The sequence below is a fragment of the Lissotriton helveticus genome, chromosome 3_2 (assembly GCF_964261635.1).
Source record: "Lissotriton helveticus chromosome 3_2, aLisHel1.1, whole genome shotgun sequence".
Classification (NCBI taxonomy): domain Eukaryota; kingdom Metazoa; phylum Chordata; class Amphibia; order Caudata; family Salamandridae; genus Lissotriton; species Lissotriton helveticus.
In genome coordinates this window covers 19,456,616-19,484,290 of record NC_136062.1, presented here as the reverse complement: position 1 = coordinate 19,484,290, position 27,675 = coordinate 19,456,616, and the positions used below count along the sequence as shown (strand labels likewise).

The window sequence follows — 27,675 nt, the reverse complement described above, 5'->3', positions numbered from 1 at the left end:
TCTCTTGTACGAGAAAAGAGACTGATCAATAAATAACACCTTTTATTGAACACGCCCGTCTCTTCCTTTTCTCTACATTCTGATGAGACTAAGAATGCACGTACTGACTGAGTAAAATAATTGCCTTGTGCTCACACGACTCTTGAGATTGACTCTTGATTAGGGGAGAGCAAAGTTGTCATGTTCTATGGTTGTCAGAAACTAAATCCCTTCTTGTCTAATCAGGGGAGTTAATCCTTCCTTGAACATTCGAGAAAGTTTCTAGCGAACTCTGAGCTTAGCTGGCAAACCCAAAAATTAAGTCTAGTATCGACAGTAGTAGACCTAGTTAACGTCTGGCCTAGGCCTTTACTGCTGTAGGTACTATTCCAATGCGCAGAGCCTATTGGGAAAATAGGAGCTACACTACATGGCGCCCAACGCGTTTGGAAAGGGCGATAAAACTAACGTAAGACATTTAGAGTAACTCAGTCGTGCTTTCTCACTCAGACCCCTTTTCCCAAATACTCCAAAGACGTCTGGAGTGGGTGAAAGGTTATAATATCCTCCAAAACCTCACAGGAGGGAACTCCTATGTATGGTTTTTGGTCTAGTCAACGTTGAAGGATAAAACAGTTCCAGAATATTGTGCATCTAATCTCTGTTTCCATAAGAAACCTGATCTGCAAATAAAAATAATACCATCCTGTCAGTAAAATGGGAGACAGTGATGGAGAAAGAGAGGCAATTAGATTAGCTACTGAAATAGCAGATGCTGATGCTACCATGCAAGCAGCAGACGCGGATATAATACTCATTCCGGTCATTAAAAGGAGATCTATAACCTTAAAACTTATAGAAAATGGACTGACACCTAGAGGTGGCACAGTCATATTCGTAATTGAGGCACACGAATATCGGCAGACAGAGGTATACTATACATGGATACATTTTCCAGCAGCAAATGCTGTAACAAAGTACTTCCACTATTACAAAGTAGAGGAACCTCCTGAAACGTACACTCCTTTCGAGGAGGTGGAAGTACCACTCAAATTCCAAGAGCATTTGCTCTTATTTGATGGCGCCCTAATACATAACAATCACATTACAAGGCTCGGTCCTTTAGGAAGACCAGGAGCAACGTGGCCGGTCTTAGCCGGATACACACCACATCCAGACATCGAAAGAATGCCTGCAGCAGAGCTGTTAATACAGCTAAAACAACTACTAAAAATTCACAGACAATTAGTTCAGTATGTAATGCGGACTTCAACAATTCAGCCAGCGAATAAACTTCCACAGCTGACCCCTCACCAGGGGAACACAAATAAAATTACACCACAGAACATCCAATCCTGCCTAGGTAAAGTTCCAGCTAAACGGGAACAGATACCATTCTGGTTGGCACAGAAAATTACCCAAATAGAGGCGGTGTTTCCTGACACCACCCCGCTGGAAAAACACAGGATTTTGACTATATGTCTCCCAATGGGAATCGCACCACACATTGAGGACTGTGACACTTGGGGTACAGTCTTTGCTTCCATCTATACAAAAACGCACGGTGTTCCATCCATTTCGGTAATACCAGATGTGCTTAAACAAATTCAAGATGAATACGGTCCAGAACCTGCTTTAACTCTTGGTATGAAATTACTAAAAGACTTCAAACAGGTTTCGGCTATATTACTAGCCAACATAAAGGGTGAAGCAGCAAACGTGGCGATCCGCCAGAGGTTAAAAGAGACAGATATAGCAGACCAACCAGCTGAAATTGCCAGAATCATAGAAAAATCCTATGAAGAACTAGGCAGAGATAGTCTAGGTGGAATACCGGTAAAACCGCAACTGACTACAAGTCCAGAAAAAATGTTTTTTAATAATAATAATAATTCACCAAAAAAGAACTGGGATGGGAACAAACAATCCAATCCTAAAGAAAAGAAATTCCAGTCCAGAGGAAGGTCTCCTAGGCGAAGAGAGAAATCTCCAAACCCGAGACAAAGGTCACCCCAGAGTGACCCCTCTGGGAATAGATATAACCTTAGAAATAGGGATAATATTAAAAAACCTGATAGATATCAAGACATTGATACACGTCCCTCTCAATCTTTTCAGAATTCCTCGCAGAAATCGGAAAGAAGAGGACGATCAGAAGAGCACGCCAAGTCCAAAGACAAGGAACCTGCTCAACTGAAAAAGAAATCACAATTTCCAAAAAAGAAGGTAGCCAGTATCAAGGTAGTTAACAATGCCGAGAATACTGAGGACACAACTGAAAAACGGAGAGTGGGCTCAGACAATGCTAGACAGCGCAGCAGAGGTGAGCATAGCTCGCAAAGTCCTTATGAATCATCTGGAGACAGTGGACACGAATGAATACCTTCAAGGGGAAACTGCAGATACCAGAGTTAGCAAGCCCCACAAAATATACGAGATAACATTACGTATAGAGGGAGATAAAACTAGGAAAATAAGGGGACTATTTTGGGATAACCTATCCAAGGGCTATGACATCCTTCTAGCTGAAAAAGACTGGCCACCAGAGTTTGTCAGGGAGTGCCCTCATGGCGAAGAAGTAATTATGCCTGCCTTCTCGAATCAAATACCGATTCATAAAAAATACACACTTGCTAGAAAGTGGGCAGTGGCCTTAGCACCTGCTTTATACAAAAATCATGTAGGATGGGATGAGGACTCTCCTCCTCACAAAATCCAGCTAAAATCACAACCAACTGCACAAAGGCAGTACCCAATTAAGCAAGAAGCTAAAAAACAAGTAAATGAAATATTAGATCAGCTAGAATACCAGGGGGTGATTGAAACTTGCACCTCACAAATGAACAATCCTTTGTTTCCGGTCTCCAAACCAGACAATTCATACCGTCTAGTTTTGGATTACCGACACCTTAACACATGTTGCAAAACTTTTGCAGTGCAAAACTCACACAGTGCTGCACTAATGAATAACATAGTGCGCAAAAAATACAAAACAACCTTGGACATCTCCAATGGATTCTTTTGTCAAAACATAGCACCAGAGAGCAGATATTTAACAGCTTTCTCAGTAAATGGCACTCAAAAACAATTCTGTCGGTTAGCCCAGGGGTACAAGAACAGCCCGGGGGTATTCTCAGCAAGAGTAACAGAATTACTACAACTATATGATGATGAAGCATTATCGTATGTCGATGACATTTACTTAACAGATGATGACTTGGAGACTCACTTGAAAAGAGTGAACACCATAATACTTGGTTTCGCTGCAGAGGGTTACAAATTCAACTTCAAAAAGTCCAGAATTGCCCATCTGACAGTCCTATTCTTAGGATATGAGTTATCAAGTGAAGGCAAAAGCCTGGCAGACAATTTCCTAGAGAAATGTGCCGTAATCCAAGCTCCTAAAACACTAAAAAACCTACAGTCAATTCTAGGCTTCCTAAATTTCGGAAGAACATACATTGCAAATTACGCAGAAAGGGTCAAGCCCCTTTATGATCTAATTAAACCAGACTTTAAAAGATCCAGTTGGACTCAAACACACACAGAAATTTTGAGATCCTTACAAACAGACATGCTAATTAAGACAAAATTAGAAACCCGTGATAATACACGCAACCTTGTGATCCGAGTCATCCCAGGGAAATGCGGATTCACATACCTGACCTCTAATGAGGGAGAAAAGGTACCAATTGCATTCAAATCACATTTGTACACAAAAGCTGAACAGAGATTCAGCAACAAAGGTAAAATTGTTCAAGCAGTTCAAACCGCAATAGCTAGAGAAAAAGACATAGCTGACGGTAGACATATCACAGTCAGAACAGCTGAATCAGCCTTTGAGGCATTAACAACACCGTGTAATTTACCATCAACAACATTAGATCCAGAATGGATACAATGGGTGAATTCAATTACAACGGACAAAGTATACTACTACTTTGATCCAGAACTAGAAGAATTAAAAAATCTAAAATATGAAAAGACGTATCCTCTGCCAATCGACATTCTGCCTCTACGACATTACGCCTGTGTAATCTATACAGACGGACATGCTCAACCCTCCGTTTGGGGAGAACATGCATACAATCCCACATGTGAGATCACAAAAGAAGTGTGGCGCGGAGGTATATTAAAACCTCTATTAACAAAATCACACTCAGTAGAAACTAATTCAGAACTACAAACTGAAATAATAGCTTCGAAAATGGCGCTAGATAATGCGGATCGCGAATTCCCGACGCTTATAGTGTCAGATTCATATTTCTGCGTCAAAGCATATAACAAGGATTTGCAGACATGGATTCAGAACGGTTACAAAGATGACACAGATGCACCAATAAAGCAGAGACTTCTCTGGGAACAAGTAGCTCTTTTAAAAAAAGAACTACCAAAGACTCACGTGACACACTCACTGAGTCATCAACGTGATGGCGTTCACGTTGTAGGGAATTCATTGGCTGAAACAGCCGCAGCGGCAGCCACTAAATCGGCTCCCGTAGATCGAAAAAAGCGTACATTAAAATACATTGACGGTGAAACAATGCTGGCGGTGAAAACGTCATCAAAAAGCGACTGCTCAGCGTTACCGATCAACTATCCACTCAATTATACATACATAATCGATGCAAACTCCGTCCCTTTTGCTCGAATCCCTGGAGTGGGGGATAGAGTGATTCCAAACATGGACAGGAGACACTTGTTAATCGCAGACGCACACATGGGCGAGGGTCTCAGACACCTTAAATTAAAAGATTCTCTGGAAGAATTACAATCACGGTACTGGTGGCCAGGCATGAGCCTGCACTACACCATGTTTGTAAAAAACTGCCCAAACTGCAACAGAGATCGCAGTGGGGAGAGAAGCAGTTTAATACCTCGTCGTATCAAGGCAGATAATATTACCAACAAAAAGAATGGCTTGCGATTAACATACACAGGCTAGTTCCACTTATAATGTAGATCCACAGCACTCGGCTGACGTCCGGACTGTTATACAAGATTTGCGAGTCTAAATGGCATATACGCTAAGAGCATGCTACGTTCGACCATTTTTTTTTTCTCTCAGGCAATCCAGCCTGGGGGGGGAAAGAATGGCCAAATGAGCACAGCCCAGCGGGAATCTTCTCACTTCCTTCCTGAGGGTATGGGATGGTGTAAAGAAAAAACCAAGGCAGAAAGCAATCTATAATGGAAAGGACATTAGGTTCGGGAGCTGGGTGGGTCAAACATCTAATAAGTGTCCAACGTAGTCTAAATAACTTGCCAAGAAATTCTCTGAAGGGATTCAGTCCGTACGAATTATTATTCGGAACTAGGATGTTGATCTCTGACCTTGATAGTCAGACTTCAGTGGTAATAGAAAAAACCTTTGATGTCAAAGACCGTTTGGCTATTTTGCAGGACTTAAACAAAACAAGAAAAGACCTGAGCAACATACAGTTGAAACAACAGCCAACAACCACTGAAGAATCACCACCTGTCCCAGCAAGACCTGTCTGGATTCCAAAAGTCGGGGATCTAGTCAGGGAGAAGATCGCGGTAAAGAAGGAATTTGGGCCTTCTTACAGAAAAGCAGTTCCTGTCTTGTCTGTCAACGGGACAAGATCAGTTGTACTACCGCCACTTGCTGGAAAAAAGGAGAACCGAGTTGTATCCATCGACCTGGTAAAACCACAACATGTGGCCGATAACAAACAGTAGGCCAAGTGGACTCCCAATAAGTAGCATCACACCAAGGTTTGCTACCAGTACAGAGGTCCTAACAAAGAGGCTCATCACATTCGAAACGCCTAAAGAAGAACAACAAGGATTATGCAACAATGCAGTAGAACTCAGACCTCTGAAAACCCAAATAAAGACATTTAGCAGAGACACACCAATCTACAATGAAGTTCCAAGTGAAAATGCAAGAAACAAAAATCCTGAACCAATTGGAACAATTGACAGAACTGCATCTGGTTACTTCATCAACTTCGATGATTCCTCTGAAGGTTTCAGCGAACAAAAGACACAGCCATCATCAAAATCCTTTAAATACAAAACTAAGGAACTTTTGAAACAACTGAAAGAAACATATCTGGTTACTCCATGGATTGAATTTTGGGTGGGTTTTGGTGCATTTATCCTCATACTTTGGCTCATCATGGTATTTACCTTGGGACGCTTCATTGAGGGAAAATATGCTAAAATGGACACAGCAAGTCAGAACATCAACTTGGTCCTCAAACCACACACATCTTCACACGTCGAGAAACGAGAACTTTCTTCAGAACTTTCTTCAGCCAACTTCACAGCAATTCCAATACCTGGTGGGGTAGCCTGGGACAACACTGACTATGAAATTTATGGTCCGGTCGAGATCCTGAAATATCCACACCAAATCAAGATCTCCTTGAGTGATTTTGCAAAACCAAACTCATTTGCTGATGATTGGGACTTTGAAAGTATAAACAATATGATGTCTGACTTAGTAATGTCTGCTAAATTTACAAAACATGATTATTTGCAAGGTTCTACAAATTATGATAGTATGTATTGCTATAACCATTATGGTAACCATTTCTTGCATAAATCTGCACAACCTAGAAATGTTTTAAATTATAATCAATGGGAACATTGTGCTACACCTCCAAAAGGGAGCTCTAGAACCGTTTATGACAAATATTCATATTTTTCAGGTTTTAACATAACTAATGCTGAAACATTTTATTACAAATTGTCAAACAAGACAGGGATGAAAACCATGATAACCAACACAAAATTGATATATTCAGATTCATTCTTTGAAAAAATGAATACATTTGGATTTGATTATTGGGACAAAAATGTTGATTTGAAAAGTGTTTGGGGTACAAAAGAATGGCAAGTACAGGGTATAGAAGCTTTGTTTAGAGCCTGCATGATCCCAGAACAAATGATATTTTTAAATGACACTGTTCAACAAACCACCTGTCTTGGCTTAGCCAAAATCAAAGATTTAAATAAACCGTCTATTCCAAAGCCAACAATGTTTAGCAATAGCTCTGATACAGATGAAGAGATAGACGTAAACCATATATTAAACCAAAACAGAACACATCCTGATTGGAAACAATGGTTGATCTGGCCCACAGATACAAATCACTGTCAAGATAGATTCCTGAATAAAACACAGGGTTTCAAAATGACCAGGCCAGACCCTAGATATCCCCAAAGACATCACCCAGGCATAATAACAACCTACAGTGTGGGCAAATTATGCCTTCAATGGCTACAAACTTCCACACTGCCTGAAATTAAGCAACACCTAACTTTACTTACTGATGGTGCTGACTTGCGTGATTTCATACTGGGACCACGCAAACAGCGTCAAAAGCGTTTCATAGCAGCCTCTGTATATGCAGCATACAATGAGGCCTGGAAGGTTACTCAAATTGAAACAGCAGAGAGAATACGTGAAATTGATCGTATTAATTTGGAAAAATCACTTTCTGTAGTGGACAATGGGTTAATGACTCTGTCCTCCAGAATTTTTTCATTGGACAGCATTGTGTCTTCAGCAATCGATATATTATCGCAAGACTTACTGTTATTACAACATGGTCAGTCACAATTGCGCTCTATTGTACAGCTTGGCTGGACGTTACAAAATCTGCGTTCAGGCTATGTGCCTTGGCGTTTAATCAACACAACGTCACTATTCCAAATCTTTAACCTTACTGATAGACAAATCGGTATGGCGCAGAAGGGTGCTGATTATACAATCTTGAGCATTGAAAAACTAGAAAGATTACCGATGACAATGTCAGAACGACCTGTCAGTGAATGGATAATCCACGGAATCATAAATATTCCAATCTCAACCTTCAGGTTTCAATACTGCCAAAAATATATACAGGCTGGCATGTACGAGAAATTGGGAAAGGGATACCTTAAAACAACTTGGAACCTGCCCTATTCACATGCATGTGTCAGTAATAAAGGACAGAAAGTGTTTCTTAGTGGCAACAATTGTGCTATGTCACTAAGCGGCACGCTTCTGTGTAACGGAATTAGTTTGCACGGAGCCTGTGAAGGGAATTCATACAACCTTTCATGTCACCAGCAAGGCGCACCTGCAACTGAAATAGAACCATTCTTTCAAAGACTCTATAATGGGAGTTACATTCTTATTGTAGACCGCAGATGTTGTCGTCTTATGCCCGGGACTCCTTATCTCGTCACCACGACGGCGAAGGTCAAGTGCTGTGGACGTTCTTTGTTCCCCAGCTCCTTACCAGACAGGGAGGCAAGGGCATGGCCCGGTTTGAAAATTACTTCTATTCGAATAGATACTTTAAGCAGAATGAAAACAGTGCTTCTACAGACGCCTACAAGGCTCACGTCATCAAAAGAAACATATGATCTACAAGTCGCAAGGACGACTGCAGAGATACATACATTATTATCGACTAATTCGCCCGTACATTTCGCGGAAATCCTGAGCGAAATCTTAAATATTTCTGATACCACTGGGGTCTCAAAGGTATTTAAGACAGTATTTTCGATGGCATTAACACCATTCAAAGCCATACTGGGTATTTTTCCAGATTTCGTCCATTCGATTTTTGGCGGACTTCCCCTGATCCTGGGACTAATTGCAGGAATCCTATTCCTAGTCCTTATTTTTCGTTATGGCAACCCATGTCACAGATCAAACTCTCGCGACAATGGAAGATACGATCCTAGCCATTGGATACCGGGACCGGATATCAAAAATCCTGGGACTCTCCCGGCTTAGAGACCTAAACATGACTTGGTTTCTATCATTTCGACCAATGTGGCAAAGGTGTGTTTTACCTGTACTAAGGTGTCTGCTATGCGGAGAAGAATGCGTGTTAGACACCTGTCTGACGCTACAATCAGATGCGCCAGTGGATGCAGATACACTGTTGGTTCCTACCAAGGTTCACGCACTGTGCTGCCCTCAAAGGCTGCCAATTCTGATGACGGCATTCCTGGAATCTTCACCACTACGATTGAAGAGTAGTGAGGTTCAAGATGAAAACAGCATCGAACAGGTACGACCTTCTGTCAGCAATGCAAATCAGAATGTCAATGGAGACAATCATGCGCATGAATGCATGGTTACCCCTATTTCCGACTTAGTGGAACTTTCCCATGAAGCTGTTGACAGTTTTTTCGAAAGCCTGAATGATATGATGTTCTCTCCGGAACAGAAATAGAGACTTTTGAGTAAACTCGCACACGGCGTTCCCTGAATTCGGCCTTCAACTTTAAAAAAATAAAGTCACATGAACAATTACAATCCAGTTCACGGACAGCAACTTTTTTCAGCAAGCCCTTAAAATATTTTTCTATATATTTTTTCCCCGGGACACTGATCTTCTGCTTAGAGTAAGAAACTATTCCTAGAGAACTAAGATTTCTATTTTAGATACTTTATATAGACTTTAGCTGCCCGCTGGTATGTTCACAAATATTTTATTATGTGATGAAATGGTCTCGACCTTCCTTTCTGTATAGCTATATTAAGAGCCATTTCATGTGTATTTCTCATATACCAAAAAGCAATAATGCATTACAATGCGTGTTTACTTTTGCATTTAATTCATAGCTTAAGTGCATACAATATATATGACTGCAATTTTTCAGTATATTTGAAAATTTCGAAATGCATTTATGTATTTTGGGGTGGTAAGGTATACACTATACTCTATAGTATGTTGTACTATGTTATACTATGCATAGATTAGTAGATATGACCATAGTTAGCGTGGAGTGGGTGTCGTGTATTTCTATAGGTTCTGAATCGATCCCCCTATTCCTGACCCTATTCTGGTTAAACTACCTAGCTAGTTAACTAACAGTCAGCCCATGAGGCAAGAAAACCCCCATGATGCAGATACCGTTATCTGACGCAGTCACACTACGGCACAGGAACGTGTTATCTGATTAGGTCATAACGCTTGAGATCTAATTAGACAAGCGACATTCCTCCAGCCCCTGATAAGGCATACGACGTTCTCATAACAAATCAAACCTATGACAACCTGGAAAATCCGTGCGGCCATTGTTTTGATTTCACAGAGAACTTTTGCAAAAGAATGTGCTAACGAGCAAGTCGTATGACATCTTTATTGACGTACCTATGTCCATCCTTACGTCAATCTCGGCACCTTTAAGGTATAAATATTGCCGACCTTGCCCTATGCAAACACACGCGTGGTGACAAGACGGAGCAGCCATACTTGCCGAAGCCGAGAGCAGAAGCAGACCCCGCTGGCAGCAGCCCCGCCTTCCTGACGCGCTGAGAGACGCGCTGCTATCTCAAGCCGAGAGACCCAGCACCGGCGCTTCTGGGCAGCCCTCGCAGGCAGCCTGGAATATCGAGAGCAGAGAAAGAGATACCATTCCTCATTCATCCTAACTTCCAGGTACAGAACTGAATAACCCCTCACAGAGAATTCTTTAGTTATTCACTTGGCAAAAACAAACTTAACTTAAGCTGTAACTTTCTATTCCCGCCCACGCATTAGACTTAGGTCAGGTACACGGGGTAGGCGTATTTAGAAACACCAGTTGAGTACGTTTAGTCAAATGTATATGTGTATGTAAATATATTTTAATCATTTTAAACACGTATGGCTCAGAAACCATATCAATGTTTTTACAGTATTATTTTATACTATTGCTTCTAATGTATGCACTTTACTTAACTATAAGTATTGCAATAATATCGATCCATTTCTCTTGTACGAGAAAAGAGACTGATCAATAAATAACACCTTTTATTGAACACGCCCGTCTCTTCCTTTTCTCTACATTCTGATGAGACTAAGAATGCACGTACTGACTGAGTAAAATAATTGCCTTGTGCTCACACGACTCTTGAGATTGACTCTTGATTAGGGGAGAGCAAAGTTGTCATGTTCTATGGTTGTCAGAAACTAAATCCCTTCTTGTCTAATCAGGGGAGTTAATCCTTCCTTGAACATTCGAGAAAGTTTCTAGCGAACTCTGAGCTTAGCTGGCAAACCCAAAAATTAAGTCTAGTATCGACAGTAGTAGACCTAGTTAACGTCTGGCCTAGGCCTTTACTGCTGTAGGTACTATTCCAATGCGCAGAGCCTATTGGGAAAATAGGAGCTACACTACATGCTAAGGAAAAGAACAAAGAGTTGCACCTTTGTGTTGATCTTAGATATTTAAATAAGAACATTTTGGTGGGTGCCGACTAGTTACCCATGATAGGAGCGTTGAAGTTAAAACTTAATGGTACAAAAATATTCTCCAAGTTAGATTTAAAGTCTGCTTACTATGGGATTGCCTTAACCAAGTCTTAGAAACACCTTACTGCTTTTGTCACTCCAGGTGATGTCTTTCATTTCTGGAGGATGCCATTTGGTTTGGCATCTGCTGCCTCAGTCTTTCACAGGGTAATGCAAAAAAATTTGGGTGATACAAAAGGGTGCTTTTGTAGCAAGGGGCGAATCAAGATGAACACCCAAGCTGAATGCAGTGTTCAAAATCAAAGTCAATGGTTTGCAGTTAAGACAAGACAAATGTAGTTTTGCACAAGATCAATTCAAGTATTTAGGGCATATTATCAGTACAGATGGCATCAGTGCAAAACCAGGATTAGTTAAAGCCATTGAAGATGCTCCTGAACCTTGTAACAGAGAGCAAATTATGTCCTTTATTGGACTACATAAATTTTATGCTAAATTCATTCCAAATTTTGCATTGGTTGCTCAACCGATTACAAGACTTCTAAAAAAAGAGGGTTGATTTTACATGGGAAATGGGAAATGAACAAAAGGAAACCTTTACTCAGATAAAAAATATTTTATTGCAAGCCCCTCTATTACAACCCTTTGTCCCAGGTCTCCCTATACGTGTAACTGTTGATGACAGTGAATGAGGGCCCGAATCATAGAACTAACTTAAGACAAAAACTTACTACCATTTTGGTATTCACAGAAGGCACTTACTCATTTTGGTATTCACAGAAGGCACTTACTCATTTCGGTATTCACAGAAGTTAGGAGTCCTAACTTTAGGACTCCTAAATGCCTTCTGTGAATACCGAAAGTCTTAAAGTTAGGATTTTTCTTACTACTCTGAAACTGAGATAAATCATAAAGTTAAAGTTAACTCTACTACTCCTAAACTGAGAAAAATCCTAACTTTAAGACTTTCGGTATTCACAGAAGGCATTTAGGAGTCCTAGTGCTCATTCGGGGCATTTGGGAATGACCTAAAACAAGAAAAAGGTTATGTTAACATACTGGTGGCCAAAGACGGAAGAGGACATTGAGCAGAATGTAAGGAATTGTGAGACATGTTGCAGAGCAGATAAGCATTTATCTGTTAGAACACCTCCTATGGTAGATGTGGATTTTCCGGGGGATGCTTGCGATTAGGTTGCATTAGCTACATTAGGTCCTTAATTCATTCTTATTGATTATAGATCAAATAGATTAAAGTGGAATTTGTGTAAACACCTAGCACACTGTCTGTAATTTTTTATTTATTTTTATTTATTTTTTACAATTTATAAAGCGCAACTTATACCCGTGGGTGTCTTGGCGCTGTAGCTCAACTTCTTGTCTCAGTAGGAACATTGTCTCATTTCAAAAGTGATACAGTGAGAAAAGTCATCATTGGTCAAATAGCCAAGTTTTTAACAACTTTCTAAATTGCAACAGTGATGAGGTAGTTCTTATTGCCATCGGCAGCGTGTTCCAAAGTTTGGCCGCAGTGTTTGTAAAACATCTATCGCCCTAGGTGACCGTCCTAGTCCGTGATACTGTTAATTGGTACAGATCCTTGGATCTGAGTGATCTCCTGGGTTGATATAAAATAAGCTTCTGTCTAAGAAACGCCGGGCCAAGACCATGAAGTGCTTTAAAAGTAAGGCACAAAGTTTTAAATTTAATCCGATTTCTTACAGTTAGCCAGTGGTAGCTCCTTATTACATGCTTAACGGATTTGTATTTAGGGGTGCCTGACAGCAGCCTTGCTGCGGCATTTTGAATAAATTGTAATTTGGTCACCACCTTAGATTGAGCATTCATAAACAAACCGTTGCAGTAGTCTAGAGCTGATAATACCAAGGAACTAACCACCGTTTTCCTTGCATTATCTGGAAGAAATGGCAGAATTTTCCTCAGAAGTCTGAGTTTGTGGAAGGCGGCCGATGTCTAAAGACATTTGTTTTCCGTGTAGGCATGCCCATGGTTTTAATCATAGACAATGGTGTGCAATTTACATCTGATACTATGATTACATTTATTAAACAAACGGGCATTCAGCACAAACACACCAGTCTTTATCATCCTCAAGGTAATGGTCTTGTGGAAAGGGCCAATAGACTCATTAGTAACACCATTAGATTAGCCTTATCCAACAATTTGAACCCTTTGGTGGTAGTCCATGAAATTTAGAATTCTTATCATACAACATCTCACTGTGCACAAGGGATTTCTCCTTTTCAGGGATTAAAGGGACGTACCCCTTCCACATTAGTAGAGCTGCATTGCGTTAAGAGAAACATTGCTTCTTATAATTGTGAAAGGTGGAAAACAAAGGTCAAGGAGGTAGATACATGTTAACAAATGCAAATGTCTTCATGATACAATTGTTTGAATAGAGTTCAATTTTATGACTATCAAATATGTGACACAATTAGAATCAACATTCCCAGATTAGTCTGGAAAGGTCATTTTAAATTTAGCAATCCCAAAAGGATAATTGCAGTGTCCAAATCTGCTATTTGTGTTAAAGGGGGGAAATTGTGGAACAAGTCCTCAGTTGTTCCTGTGGTTAATGTAAACAAAGAGAAAGAGGCAAAGAAAGATAATTTAAAGGTGTTGATCCAGTTTTTCCAGTGAATAAAGAAAATGCGACAAAAAAAGATAATTTAAAATGTATGGAACATGATAATTCACAAGCCAAGTTGACGAAATCCAGAATTTCTGTTGATCAAAAAGAGTTAAGAAAAAGTCATCGAGAACGAACCTCACCATTGTGGATGAAAGCTTTTGTTAACCTTGTTGCTTAATTAGTCTTCATTTGTTGATTTACAGAAAATTGTTATTTATCATTTATCCTGTTATTATCTAATCTTAGGAATATAGTTTGTGTTCTGAAGTATTCCTTTGTATACATTGTTTATTGTTGTTGTTTTATGAAAAAAGGGATATGTGTTGTGGCGTGTTGCAGCTGGGTGATTTCTTCTTCCTCGACTGCTCATGCAACACAGTGCATGGATCTAAATATACCACTGACGATGTAAGTAAAAAGTATGCTTAATTCACAGTGCAAAATGTTTACCATTTGATAATATGTTGTGGCGAGTGGCAGCCGAGTGATTTCTCCTTCCTCGAGATGCTCACACAACACATTTCCCTGCTCACACAGTGTGCAGCTCACTCAGTCGGCTTGATCAGATCCATTTGAATGGTTCAGCGACCAGTTGACCCAGTAATGTGTTCTTCTGTTTACTAACTTACCTTTCAGAGAGCAAAAGTATTTCAGAATAGTGACCTTTCAGTCATCATTTTCTTATAGATAATACATACAACAGTGTGTAGGGCTCAACTCTAGAAGCAGGTTTTGCAGCATACTAATTGGCACATACTTGGCACGGGCACTCCATAGACATTAACCTCTCGGATGAAGTCTACCATTCCCAAAATATCAGCAACTTCTGTGGTCGCCACATTTTCTCCTTTCCATCTGAAAACAATAAACAGATCGAAATTTAAAGCTTTTGATAAATAACACTGAAGATATACAAAAAACAAGAGAGAAGATAGAAAAGTGTATTTTTAATGTAAATCTAGACTGACAGATGAATGCTTCTGTTATGTTAACAGATCTGCCTCATCATTGGCTGAGCTTCTGGCCTAGGAAGAAGCACTATACAAACAGAGCTCAGTGTATGTGCAGATTCTCTTCTCATTTGGTAATAGCTTGTGATGACAGAAACATGTGACTGGACTTATGTCACATCACAAATGTGTGTGGCTAGAGAGCAGAGGTGGGGGTGTAAGAAATGTAGTTATTATTTGAGAGAGGTAGTAGCCCCACTCCTTAATAAACACAATCCTTGTTAGGGTCAAGCACAAAAGTCACTAAATAAATCTTTGCTCAACCCTCTGGTAGCTTGGCACACATGTAGTTAGCCTTAACTTAGAGGCAATGTCTAAAGTTATATGCAACACTTATACAGCAAGGAAGCAAGAACATAATACCAATAGAAAAACAATTTAGACAAATAGAGTAAGTTGTAATAAATAACACAACACCAAAATGACATAATTCCAATAAGTAGAACCTGAGATGTGAGTTTTTAAAGTTTAGGTGAAATTCACTGTTGTCTCAAAGAGAAGGACCCGCTGGAGCTTTTTGTTGGTGATCATCATGGACGACGAGGTACTTCGTGGTTGTGATGAACTCAAAACATCAGTACCTCCACCTCTTCCATGGAGGAGTTCACACTGATGCCAACCAAGGATCAGGTTCCTGGGGGGCACCTCTTGGGGATCAGGACTCACTTAAATAGAGGCCAGCAGCAGGCTCAGACAGGTACATGCAAGTCCAGTTGATGCTGGCCAGCTGGGCAGTTGCAGGAGGCCTCTGGAAGCTTCCTGTGTCCCTGTAGTTCAAACAGGAGGTCTGACCTATCCTGAAAGCTGGTTATGGTCAGTGCTTCTTCTTCCTCTGGCCCTGGTTCCAAACTATATAGGGTGACATAGGCAAGACAAGGCCTGGCATCAGGTTTCTCTGGGTGTGCTGCAGGCAGGGTCCTTTGAAGTGTAATCAGGGCAGAGCACAACTCCTCCCCAGCCATCCTGTCAAGAAGACCCTTACACTCCAAACCCAGACCTCTTTTGTCTCAATGTCTAGACGCAATACACAACACACAACAGGACAGCAATTCACAGTGATGTGACTCACAAGAATGGCAGAAAGGGAGAGTTGGTTTAGGGCAAAAAAATGCAATGTTGTAAAAGTCATATTTTTAGAATAGTAAATTCAAATCCAACTATACCATTACAGAGGAACTTCGATTGCAATTAATTTGCGAGTTAACAACATTTTCCAATCTGATTCCAAATTGAAGTTAGCACTTAAGTGTAATAAGTTAATCCATTGTTAGTTTATGGGAGAGATAGCCTTAAAACAGGGAAAAATGACTTTAGGAGCCTTTCACTTTCACGACATGTAAAACTTGAACCCACATACCTGCACCTCAGGAAGTTTCACTGGCTCATTATTCACAACTGCAGCCAATTCAAACTTCTCATGCACACATACAAAGCCCTACACAACAGAGGACTAGAATACCTGAACAGATGCATACACTTTCACCAACCCACCAGACACCTTCGGTCTGCCTCACTTGTATACACTCCCCACATCTGCAAGAGCAAAACAGGAAGTCGCTCATTCTCCTACATCGCACCCAAGACATGGAACAACCTCCCATTACACAACAGAGCCTCGTCCTCACTTCTCGAGTTCCGGATGACGCATGGCTCTCCGTATAAGCATCTTTTGGACAACACATCCACACACCTGCTCAAGCACCTGAATACACTCTCAAGTGATTAGTGCACTATACAAATCGATATAACAGAACATAACATAACAAGGTGCTAGATCTGCTAAAGACAGCAGCACCTCTGGCTCAGACATCATGTGCACAGCAGGGCAGGTATTACTGACCACGATCACAAATAGACAAATGCGGAAATGCTTTTGAGGGAAGAGAAGGGAGGCAAATCGATCAGGTATGACACCCAGAATGCGTATTTGGTGTGTAGAATGAGTCATTAAACACTCTTTAATCCCCCCGACTCATTCTGCATTCACCATTAAAAAAAAACTAGTTATCTGATTTAAATAACTACTGACCCATCACAAGTTTACCATTTTTTAGCCAAACTCCTTGTGCAGCTAACCAAACCATCCAAATAACTGAAATAAAGTTCAGATGACATATAACGAGAAGCTTTTCAATTAGGTTTTGGTCAAGCCACGGCGCAGAACCAAGACAACCAAATAACTGAAATAAAATTCAGATAACAAATAACAAAGAGATTTTCAATTAGGTTTTGGTCAAGCCACGACACAGAACGAGGCACCCTGCTGATAGTGGGCGATGCCCATAACTGCTTTGATTGTCAGCAGCCAATTCTCCACATCCTGCTACATCACTATGGATCATAACTTTCCACTTGATACTCTTAGTAGCAGATGGGGAGGTGAAGAATTGGTTTTTGAACGGTTTGACTCATATCACTGCAACTGCAAAATGGAAATCCATACGGACAATAACCGTTTTCTTCCATAAGTCCATACCACTCTCTGTAACTCGGGTCTATTGTGTCTACCCCTTTGTTCAAGCCATTAGGGGACCACCTAAATGATTTTGGCATGAAATATCAATAGCAGGCTGGCAACACTCAGCTTAGTTTTACTTTTGAATAAACTGTGTTGCTAGTGTGTCCTTACTCGAAAAATGTCTCGAGCAAATCAATTCAGGGATGTTACAACATACACTTAGTCTCAACCCCTCCAAAACTGGGTTTCTACTGCTTTGTCATCGCGGCAAAGTTCATTGGCCCTAAGCTTGATTACCTCACACAAAACATTAGGAATTTAAAGCTCCCTGGTTAAAAAGGTGGATTCCTGGGACTCATACTTGAAAATGGGCTCCTTGTAGACAAACACAAAGAATACTCGTAAAGGAGGCCAACAGCAGCTGAAGATGCTGAGGAAAGCTAAACCATTTATTCCAAAATAATAACTATGGGCAATTGCCCAAGCATTAGCCTTAAGAAGAATACACTGTGGAAATGCCCTGCTAAACACCGTCCCTAAATCAAGATTGGTTCTCATGCAGCTGCACCGCTATTTACTTGATCCAGCTGTAAAGATAGCATCACCCCTGTATTACAAGATCTTCGCTGGCTTCCACTTGGAGCAAGATGATACTGTAAACTTTCAAGGCTCTCAAACATACACAGATCAAAATGCCATGAAATCTAAGATTTCTGGAAGCATACGCATATCCAGAAGCAGGAAAGGGCCTTGCCTGTAATGGTCAAGGTTTTTGAATTACAGGGCACTTAAGCACGCCTTCTCATTAGGAAGACACCTACTCAACAACATCTTTAAGGTGAACTCAAAAACGTCTCATTTAAGAGAGTCTCGAAGGAATGGCCTACTTCCTGTTTAGCACATAACCAGTTGTTTTTTCAGTGTCAAGGCTTGACTAACAGCCAGTCACTTGTTGGGCATGCCTAGTACACAGTTTCTGTGATGATGGAACTGTCTGAATTTCATGATTTTACTCCGTAACATTCGAACGTGCTGTACATCTGCACTATGTACTCCTTCTCTAATAACAATCTACAACACCATGTATGAAGAAATCTAGTTGTATATATGATCTACTTGTTTCTGACTATTATTGTACAGCTCTTCGACATGTTTGGGGTCCGGTTTGTGCTTTACAAATCTATGTAAATAAATACATGAAACGAAGAAACGAAGGTCGCAATGTCCTCAGAACAGGGTGCAGAGTTTTGCATTAAAATAAGAACAAACATTTGGGGCCAGATGTAGGTAATTCCGATTTACCGACTCTTAAATACCGACTCATACCGAATCGGTATTTAAGAGTCGGTAAATTGGAAGGAGGCAGATGTAGGTAAAAAATTACCGATTCTGTAAGAGTCGGTATTTACCGATTCTGTAAATACCGAATCGGTATTTCCCATTGATTCCTATGGGCCTTGAAGCCCATAGGAATCAATGGGAAATACAGATTCGGTATTTACAGAATCGGTAAATACCGAATCCTGCAAGGGTGTGTTGAAAATTAGTACGTTTTGGTGAACATTATCTGCGCCATCTTGCCTCTTCCCCTGATGCCACACTTTTGTCGTGCGCACCCGCCATTTTAAGATGCCCCGATCAGAACGAACCCTTTTGCATGCCGCTGGCCCCTGACATAGCCCTTCGCCTTCACTAAGCCTGCACGCTGACCACCCCCCTGCTTGCACCTGCCTTGAATCATAAACCCCTCTTCGGCGCTGCTCTGCCCCAGGCCCTCATCCTGTTCCCAGCGCGACACCTCCCTTCTTCCCTTTCATGATCTCCGGCCCTTAGATGCAAACCCCCTTTTTCCCCGTGTGCCCGTTTGTCTTCCCCGTTCCCAGGCCGACACCCAGCTCTGCCGATACCATTCCTTGCCCCTCCCCGTACAATAGAAAGCTTCCCCCATCAAAGGATCCCCGGGTTGATCAAAGCCCCCACTCCATGAGATCCGATCAAACCCCCCACATTCCGTGAATCGGCGGAATATCCAGCTGCGTGATACTCATCACCTGTTGTGACTAGGGTGGGGACTTCAACTGTAAATGTGTGTGGGAACGGGCCCAAAGGGGAGTTCCGGGAATGTCTTTTCCATACATCAAAGCTTTAACATGAATGTGTAAGCTGCAATAAAGTCATAAAACAGTGTATAAGAGGCCAGGCCTCAGAAATGTATCTAGAGCACCTCAGAACGATACCTGCTGTCCGTTTTGCTGTGTTCTCCTCCGGAGAGAATAAAAACCTTGTTTCCTGCTTTCCAGTCTCCAGCGCCTGCCCCTTCATTGATTAAATAACTAGAGGGTCACAGAGGCAATACCGCCGGGCAAATATCGATTGTCCCCGACCCGACTAAGGTTTCAACAATTGGCGTGCCAAGCGTGGGGCCCATCAGCGACTCGTGGATCCAGTGGGAGAGGTCCCGACGACAGAGTGAACGACTGCAACGATCGGGAGAGCTCTTGCCCAATAGACCCTCGTCTGGCAGCCGATCATCCGAACTTCACTAGTTCCGAACAGACCTCTCTCGAGTGATCTACGGTCCTGACTGGGGACCATTAGGAGTGCCGTGAGAAATACGAGAAAAAGAGGACGATCGGGCGCTGGATTCGGAAGACAAGAAACTGTCCACATGGTCCGGGTAAGGTCGTGTAATCACGACAAGTTGCGAAATGATTGCTTGATTGTTTGATTGCTTGATTATTTATAAAATACTAGTATTACTCTTTGTTTGACCTATTTGGAGATTCACTGTCTGCACACGGAGAAACAGTAGGCTCCTTCTCTTTTGCAAACGGTGAAGGATAGGTAACGTAACCGTCGCGCCTATCTTTCTCCCCCACTGACTCTATTATTTCTCAACGGTTTTTGGGAGACTCCCCACTCCCTCACTGATTAACTGGGTTCTTTAACCCCGAACTACTGTTCACAGATTGTCTTCTGGAGATTCTCTGTCTGCAAACCGGAAACAACAGCTTCCTCTTTGCGGTTAGTGAAAGGGTAGAGGACGCAGACTTTTGCGCCCTACTTACTCTCCCCATTGTCCTTTTTCTATCCTATTTATTTATTTATTAATTGCTTGATTGTTCCGCGTTCTTGGTTACTCTTTTTTATTTTTGTTCATGAGGTATTCACTGCCTGCAAACAACGTAGAATAGGAATATTCTGTCTAGTCTTTGCACCTAGTGATAAGATAGGCACTGCTGACTTATTAGTCCCTCGTTACGAGCCGTCATGTCTGTCTTCTCCCCATTGATTGATAATTGGTTCAGCCCGGACCGTGTATTAGAGGTGGACCATATAGCTCCACTAGAAGGCACCCCTAATAAGGATATGTTCATAAACTATGGATTAGTTACCATAGCCTATAATAAATTGTGGCACAGGTATACCAAAGAAAGTCAAGACAAACAGTGGCCACTGGCAGGATCCTTTGACCTTGATAAAATAGAAACGTTAGAAATAGCCCTTCGAAATAATAAGACAACGCCAATTATGCTCGACAGTCTCGGTATGTGGCGCAGAGAGGCTATGCAACGACAGAGAAAAGACGAGGACAAACCAAGTAGAGAAATATACCGACAGGACAACCCCAGGACACCGCTACCCACAACTTATCCCCCGACACTATGCAAAAGACGACCAGACTTAGGGCCAGACCAATGCGCTTTTTGTAGGTATGTCGGACACTGGAAAGCCCAATGCCCGACTCTGCTGAGCGTGAGAAAAGGCAAAGGGCCGACAGGTACGACAGACCGGCAGTACGAGAAAAAGCGCGAGACAAAGAAGAACCCGACTTACATAGACAGACCAGATAGAACCACCACGTTTGATTATGCCCGATGGCACAGATTTCGCCAGGACAATTTCAGCGGCATGCTCAAGTTCTCCTAGGTCGGGCAACGTCAAGACGGGAACCCAGCCTCGCTTTAAAATTCACAGACGGAAAGAGATAATCATGACCAATAACTGTTTTATATTCGTCTTGGGTCTTTGTATGTCGTACTTGTACTGTCCCCCGTCTGAGTTTGTGTGTATGTAATGTACGAATCTGCGTCATCCCTCTACACGTGTTTCCGTGTTACTCAACCTCTGTTAGCAGAAACTTAGCATAAAAGCAACCTGGAAAGAAAGAAATGGTAAAACAAAATCCGTAGACCATTGATGAACTTGAACTTTTAATTTAGCACAACAAACAAGGAATAATAACGGTAAACTGTAGAAAATGAAAGTCAAACAGAACATTCGCCCCCCCCATTCTGGAACCTTCCAAAGTAGGGCAGGGTTACGGCTACGCCCAACCAACGGCAACCCATATAAGGCGGGCCCGGCCGCCAACTCTTGGTCAGGAAATCTTAACGTATGGGGGAGCCGGAGGAGAGGCAGGAGCCAGCAGCCTGGGCAGTTGTAGGTAGTCCCGCCACATGTCTCCTCGGCCAGCCGCAACGGGCCTGGATAGACTTAAGTAGTCCCGCCACATGTCCAGAGAAGAACGAGGCACCTCTTCCTTTTCCCTTCCGTAACAGCCGCAGCAGCTCTGGACGGCGGGATGTCCTGCACGTACCTCCACAACAATTTGTCCAAGTTGGGCTGGGAGGGAGAGGCGACGCGGACGAGCCTCTCCCACCTCCACCGATAGGAGGTCTCCCAGCCCCCGGCCCGACGCCGAACACCCCCAGTCAGGCGATGGTGCCAATACTTCCACAGCACCGAACACACCATGGTGGCACCCCAGTACTTGCGCAGCACCGAACGTGCAATGGTGGCCATATTTTCGGAACACCGAACCTGCAATGACTGCACTGATACTCGTGCCGCGCCGAATGCGCGCCACAGGTGGCCATACTCCCACAGCACTGAGCACAAGACTTGGGGAACACCGGATGTGGAGAGACCTTCATGCGGGGCGATGAAAAAGAGCAGCATGGAGTGCACCGGGAGAAGGAGACGGCGCGAACGAGTCTCCCTCGCCCCCCAGGTGGGGGCATCACAGCTGCACCCCAGCTGAACGTCCCGCTTTCACACAACAGGGACCTCTTCCTTTCACTCCGAAGGATCTCTCCCACTCTTGCAAACTCGACGAGAGTGGCCCCTGTAGGGCCTCAAAATGGCGTCTGGGTCCGCTGGAAGGCGGGCCCCGGCCACTAGAGTAACTTTGACCAGCAATATAACTCGAACATTTGCCCACTGGGGCACGAGCCCCCATCTCCGACAGCATCTCCGCAGCCTTGAAGATCCTACAAAGGTCCCCGGCGGAACCTTCGGCCTCTGCAGGTTTCCGGTAAGGGACGGCTGCCTTGATCGCCAACGAAATAAACGTGACATTGCCACTCCCTCTGTTAGCATGAATTCTAGAACTGCCGAAAAGGACTCTGGTCCAACTGCCAGTAATGGGAAACATTTCCCCCTGATGCTGCTTCCGGACTGAGCCGGCCCCGCTCAAGATGGCGCTGGTATCAATCGGAACTTATGAACACCTCGTGGTGTTCCTTCGCACTAATATAAACTTGATGTTCTGAGACTTTATATGATCCTTTGTACACTTGGCTAGAAAAGACAAGGAGAGCTCACTCGACGAACAGTATGAAAGGATCCCGTTACAAATGTTGATCACAAATGTACAATGTATTATATTTTTTATAGCTGATGTATAACCTCATCTACGATGCACACATACAGTATGCATATAGGAAATCTGATTGCAACTATTATGATTATGCTTCTAAATTATGAAAATAAATGCCCCCCGAACCCCCAGCCAATTAATAGACGTTTTAGTTTCTTACAAATGAATGAATAAAACTTCCCGATGTTTTTATTGCTGCAAACGACACCCCCCACTGTACGCACTTTAGCCATTGCCACGACCGGCCAAATACGACCGCACCCTCATAATCCACGTGCTGAAATGATTTTGCAAAATAAAGTTTTTTTTTAAACTATGGACGGGTATCGCATGCTTTATTTTAAAAAAAAATGTGGGATCGGTGGGAAAGTTCTTTTCTGTGCACCCTACTCTGCTCTCTCTTTAAGGTTAAAAGAAGATGGTTGCCCAGCCCTGGAGGACGGATCGGATCGACAACACGACACTCTGCCTTCAAAGTACGCGACTGACTCATGAACTCTCGCGTAGAGGAAGACCTTGACTTCCAAGGATGGGTAAAACGAACGGTGTAAATGAGGGAATGTAAAAGGAGGGTGAAATGAAATAATGTAAATGTTATAAAGTACAACGTTCCAAGGTATCAGGGAACGGAGCTGACCCAAGAACCGAAGAACCTTAGAACGCCACAGCGTTGAAAGAGGTTTAAGGATCCCGATAGTGAGATACATCCTTTGACTAGATACCTCGCACTAAGCACCTCTGGTTTCCTTTTCACGTTTCCCCGCACACGACCTATATGGACACACTACCCCCCTCGACTCCAGAAACCATATCCCCGGGGACCCTGCCCCGAGGAGGAAAGACGAGTAAGAGGTAATGTAGTGTAGCTCCTATTTTCCCAATAGGCTCTGCGCATTGGAATAGTACCTACAGCAGTAAAGGCCTAGGCCAGACGTTAACTAGGTCTACTACTGTCGATACTAGACTTAATTTTTGGGTTTGCCAGCTAAGCTCAGAGTTCGCTAGAAACTTTCTCGAATGTTCAAGGAAGGATGAACTCCCCTGATTAGACAAGAAGGGATTTAGTTTCTGACAACCATAGAACATGACAACTTTGCTCTCCCCTAATCAAGAGTCAATCTCGAGAGTCGTGTGAGCACAAGGCAATTATTTTACTCAGTCAGTACGTGCATTCTTAGTCTCATCAGAATGTAGAGAAAAGGAAGAGACGGGCGTGTTCAATAAAAGATGTTATTTATTGATCAGTCTCTTTTCTCGTACAAGAGAAATGGATCGATATTATTGCAATACTTATAGTTAAGTAAAGTGCATACATTAGAAGCAATAGTATAAAATAATACTGTAAAAACATTGATATGGTTTCTGAGCCATATGATGTTTAAAATGATTAAAATATATTTACATACACATATACATTTGACTAAACGTACTCAACTGGTGTTTCTAAATACGCCTACCCCGTGTACCTGACCTAAGTCTAATGCGTGGGCGGGAATAGAAAGTTACAGTTTAGTTTAAGTTTGTTTTTGCCAAGTGAATAACTAAAGAATTCTCTAGGAGGGGTTATTCAGTTCTGTACCTGGAATTTAGGATGAATGAGGAATGGTATCTCTTTCTCTGCTCTCGATATTCCAGGCTGCCTGCGAGGGCTGCCCAGAAGCGCCGGTGCTGGGTCTCTCGGCTTGAGATAGCAGCGCGTCTCTCAGCGCGTCAGGAAGGCGGGGCTGCTGCCTGCGGGGTCTGCTTCTGCTCTCGGCTTCGGCAAGTATGGCTGCTCCGTCTTGTCACCACGCGTGTGTTTGCATAGGGCAAGGTCGGCAATATTTATACCTTAAAGGTGCCGAGATTGACGTAAGGATGGACATAGGTACGTCAATAAAGATGTCATACGACTTGCTCGTTAGCACATTCTTTACTAAAGTTCTCTGTGAAATCAAAACAATGGCCGCACGGATTATCCAGGTTGTCATAGGTTTGATTTGTTATGAGAACGCCGTATGCCTTATCAGGGGCTGGAGGAATATCGCTTGTCTAATTAGATCTCAAGCGTTATGACCTAATCAGATAACACGTTCCTGTGCCGTAGTGTGACTGCGTCAGATAACGGTATCTGCATCATGGGGGATTTCTTGCCTCATGGGCTGACTGTTAGTTAACTAGCTAGTAAGTTTAACCAGAATAGGGTCAGGAATAGGGGGATCGAATCAGAACCTATAGAAATACACGACACCCACTCCACGCTAACTATGGTCATATCTACTAATCTATGCATAGTATAACATAGTACAACATACTATAGAGTATAGTGTATACCTTACCACCCCAAAATACATAAATGCATTTCGAAATTTTCAAATATACTGAAAAATTGCAGTCATATATATTGTATGCACTTAAGCTATGAATTAGATGCAAAAGTGAACACGCATTGTTATGCATTATTGATTGTTGGTATATGAGAAATACACATGAAATGGCTCTTAATATGGCTATACAGAAAAAAAGTCGAAACCATTTCATCACATAAAATCTATTGCGAACATACCAGCGGGCAGCTAAAGTCTATAAAGTCTATAAAGTATCTAAAATAGAAATCTTAGTTCTCTAGGAATAGTCTCTTACTTTAAGCAGAAAATCAGTGTCCCGGGAAAAAATATATAGAAAAATATTTTAGGGGCTTGCTGAAAAAAGTTGCTGTCCGTGAACTGGATTGTAATTGTTCATGTGACTTTATTTTTAAAGTTGAAGGCCGAATTCAGGGAACGCCGTGTGCGAGTTTACTCAAAAGTCTCTATTTCTGTTCCGGAGAGAACATCATATCATTCAGGCTTTCGAAAAAACTGTCAACAGCTTCATGGGAAAGTTCCACTAAGTCGGAAATAGGGGTAACCATGCATTCATGCGCATGATTGTCTCCATTGACATTCTGATTTGCATTGCTGACAGAAGGTCGTACCTGTTCGATGCTGCTTTCATCTTGAACTTCACTACTCTTCAATTGCAGTGGTGAAGATTCCAGGAATGCCGTCATCAGAATTGGCAGCCTTTGAGGGCAGCACAGTGCGTGAACCTTGGTAGGAACCAACAGTGTATCTGCATCCACCGGCGCATCCGATTGTAGCGTCAGACAGGTGTCTAACACGCATTCTTCTCCGCATAGCAGACACCTTAGTACAGGTAAAACACACCTTTGCCACATTGGTCGAAATGATAGAAACCAAGTCATGTTTAGGTCTCTAAGCCGGGATAGTCCCAGGATTTTTGATATCCGGTCCCGGTATCCAATGGCTAGGATCGTATCTTCCATTGTCGCGAGAGTTTGATCTGTGACATGGGTTGCCATAACGAAAAATAAGGACTAGGAATAGGATTCCCGCAATTAGTCCTAGGATCAGGGGAAGTCCGCCAAAAATCGAATGGACGAAGTCTGGAAAAATACCCAGTATGGCTTTGAATGGTGTTAATGCCATCGAAAATACTGTCTTAAATACCTTTGAGACCCCTGTGGTATCAGAAATATTTAAGATTTCGCTCAGGATTTCCGCGAAATGTACGGGGGAATTAGTTGATAATAATGTATGTATCTCTGCAGTCGTCCTTGCGACTTGTAGATCATACGTTTCTTTAGATGACGTGAGCCTTGTAGGCGTCTGAAGAAGCACTGTTTTCATTCTGCTTAAAGTGTCTATTCGAATAGAAGTAATTTTCAAACTGGGCCATGCCCTCGCCTCCCTGTCTGGAAAGGAGCTGGGGAACAAAGAACGTCCACAGCACTTGACCTTCGCCGTCGTAGTGACGAGATAAGGAGTCCCGGGCATAAGACTACAGCATCTGCGGTCTACAATAAGAATGTAACTCCCATTATAGAGTCTTTGAAAGAATGGTTCTATTTCAGTTGCAGGTGCGCCTTGCTGGTGACATGAAAGGTTGTATGAATTCCCTTCACAGGCTCCGTGCAAACTAATACCGTTACACAGAAGCGTGCCGCTTAGTGACATAGCACAATTGTTGCCACTAAGAAACACTTTCTGTCCTTTGTTACTGACACATGCATGTGAATAGGGCAGGTTCCAAGTTGTTTTAAGGTACCCCTTTCCCAATTTCTCGTACATGCCAGCCTGTATATATTTTTGGCAGTATTGAAACCTGAAGGTTGAGATTGGAATATTTATGATTCCGTGGATTATCCATTCACTGACAGGTCGTTCTGACATTGTCAACGGTAATCTTTCTAGTTTTTCAATGCTCAAGATTGTATAATCAGCACCCTTCTGCGCCATACCGATTTGTCTATCAGTAAGGTTAAAGATTTGAAATAGTGACGTTGTGTTGATTAAACGCCAAGGCACATAGCCTGAACGCAGATTTTGTAACGTCCAGCCAAGCTGTACAATAGAACGCAATTGTGACTGACCATGTTGTAATAACAGTAAGTCTTGCGATAATATATCGATTGCTGAAGACACAATGCTGTCCAATGAAAAAATTCTGGAGGACAGAGTCATTAACCCATTGTCCACTACAGAAAGTGATTTTTCCAAATTAATACGGTCAATTTCCCGTATTCTTTCTGCTGTCTCAATTTGAGTAACCTTCCAGGCCTCATTGTATGCTGCATATACAGAGGCTGCTATGAAACGCTTTTGACGCTGTTTGCGTGGTCCCATTATGAAATCACGCAAGTCAGCACCATCAGT

At 42.3% G+C, this 27,675-nt stretch overlaps 1 protein-coding gene across 1 annotated transcript in view; it reads right to left on the bottom strand.

Annotated features, from left to right (window-relative positions):
• SLC27A2 (solute carrier family 27 member 2) overlaps positions 1–27,675 on the bottom strand; it is a 471,878-nt gene that overhangs the window by 103,194 nt on the left and 341,009 nt on the right. The window contains exon 8 of the mRNA XM_078684751.1: positions 14,606–14,703. Within this exon, the coding sequence (XP_078540877.1) occupies positions 14,606–14,703 (98 nt within the window). The remainder of the gene's footprint in view (positions 1–14,605; positions 14,704–27,675) is intronic.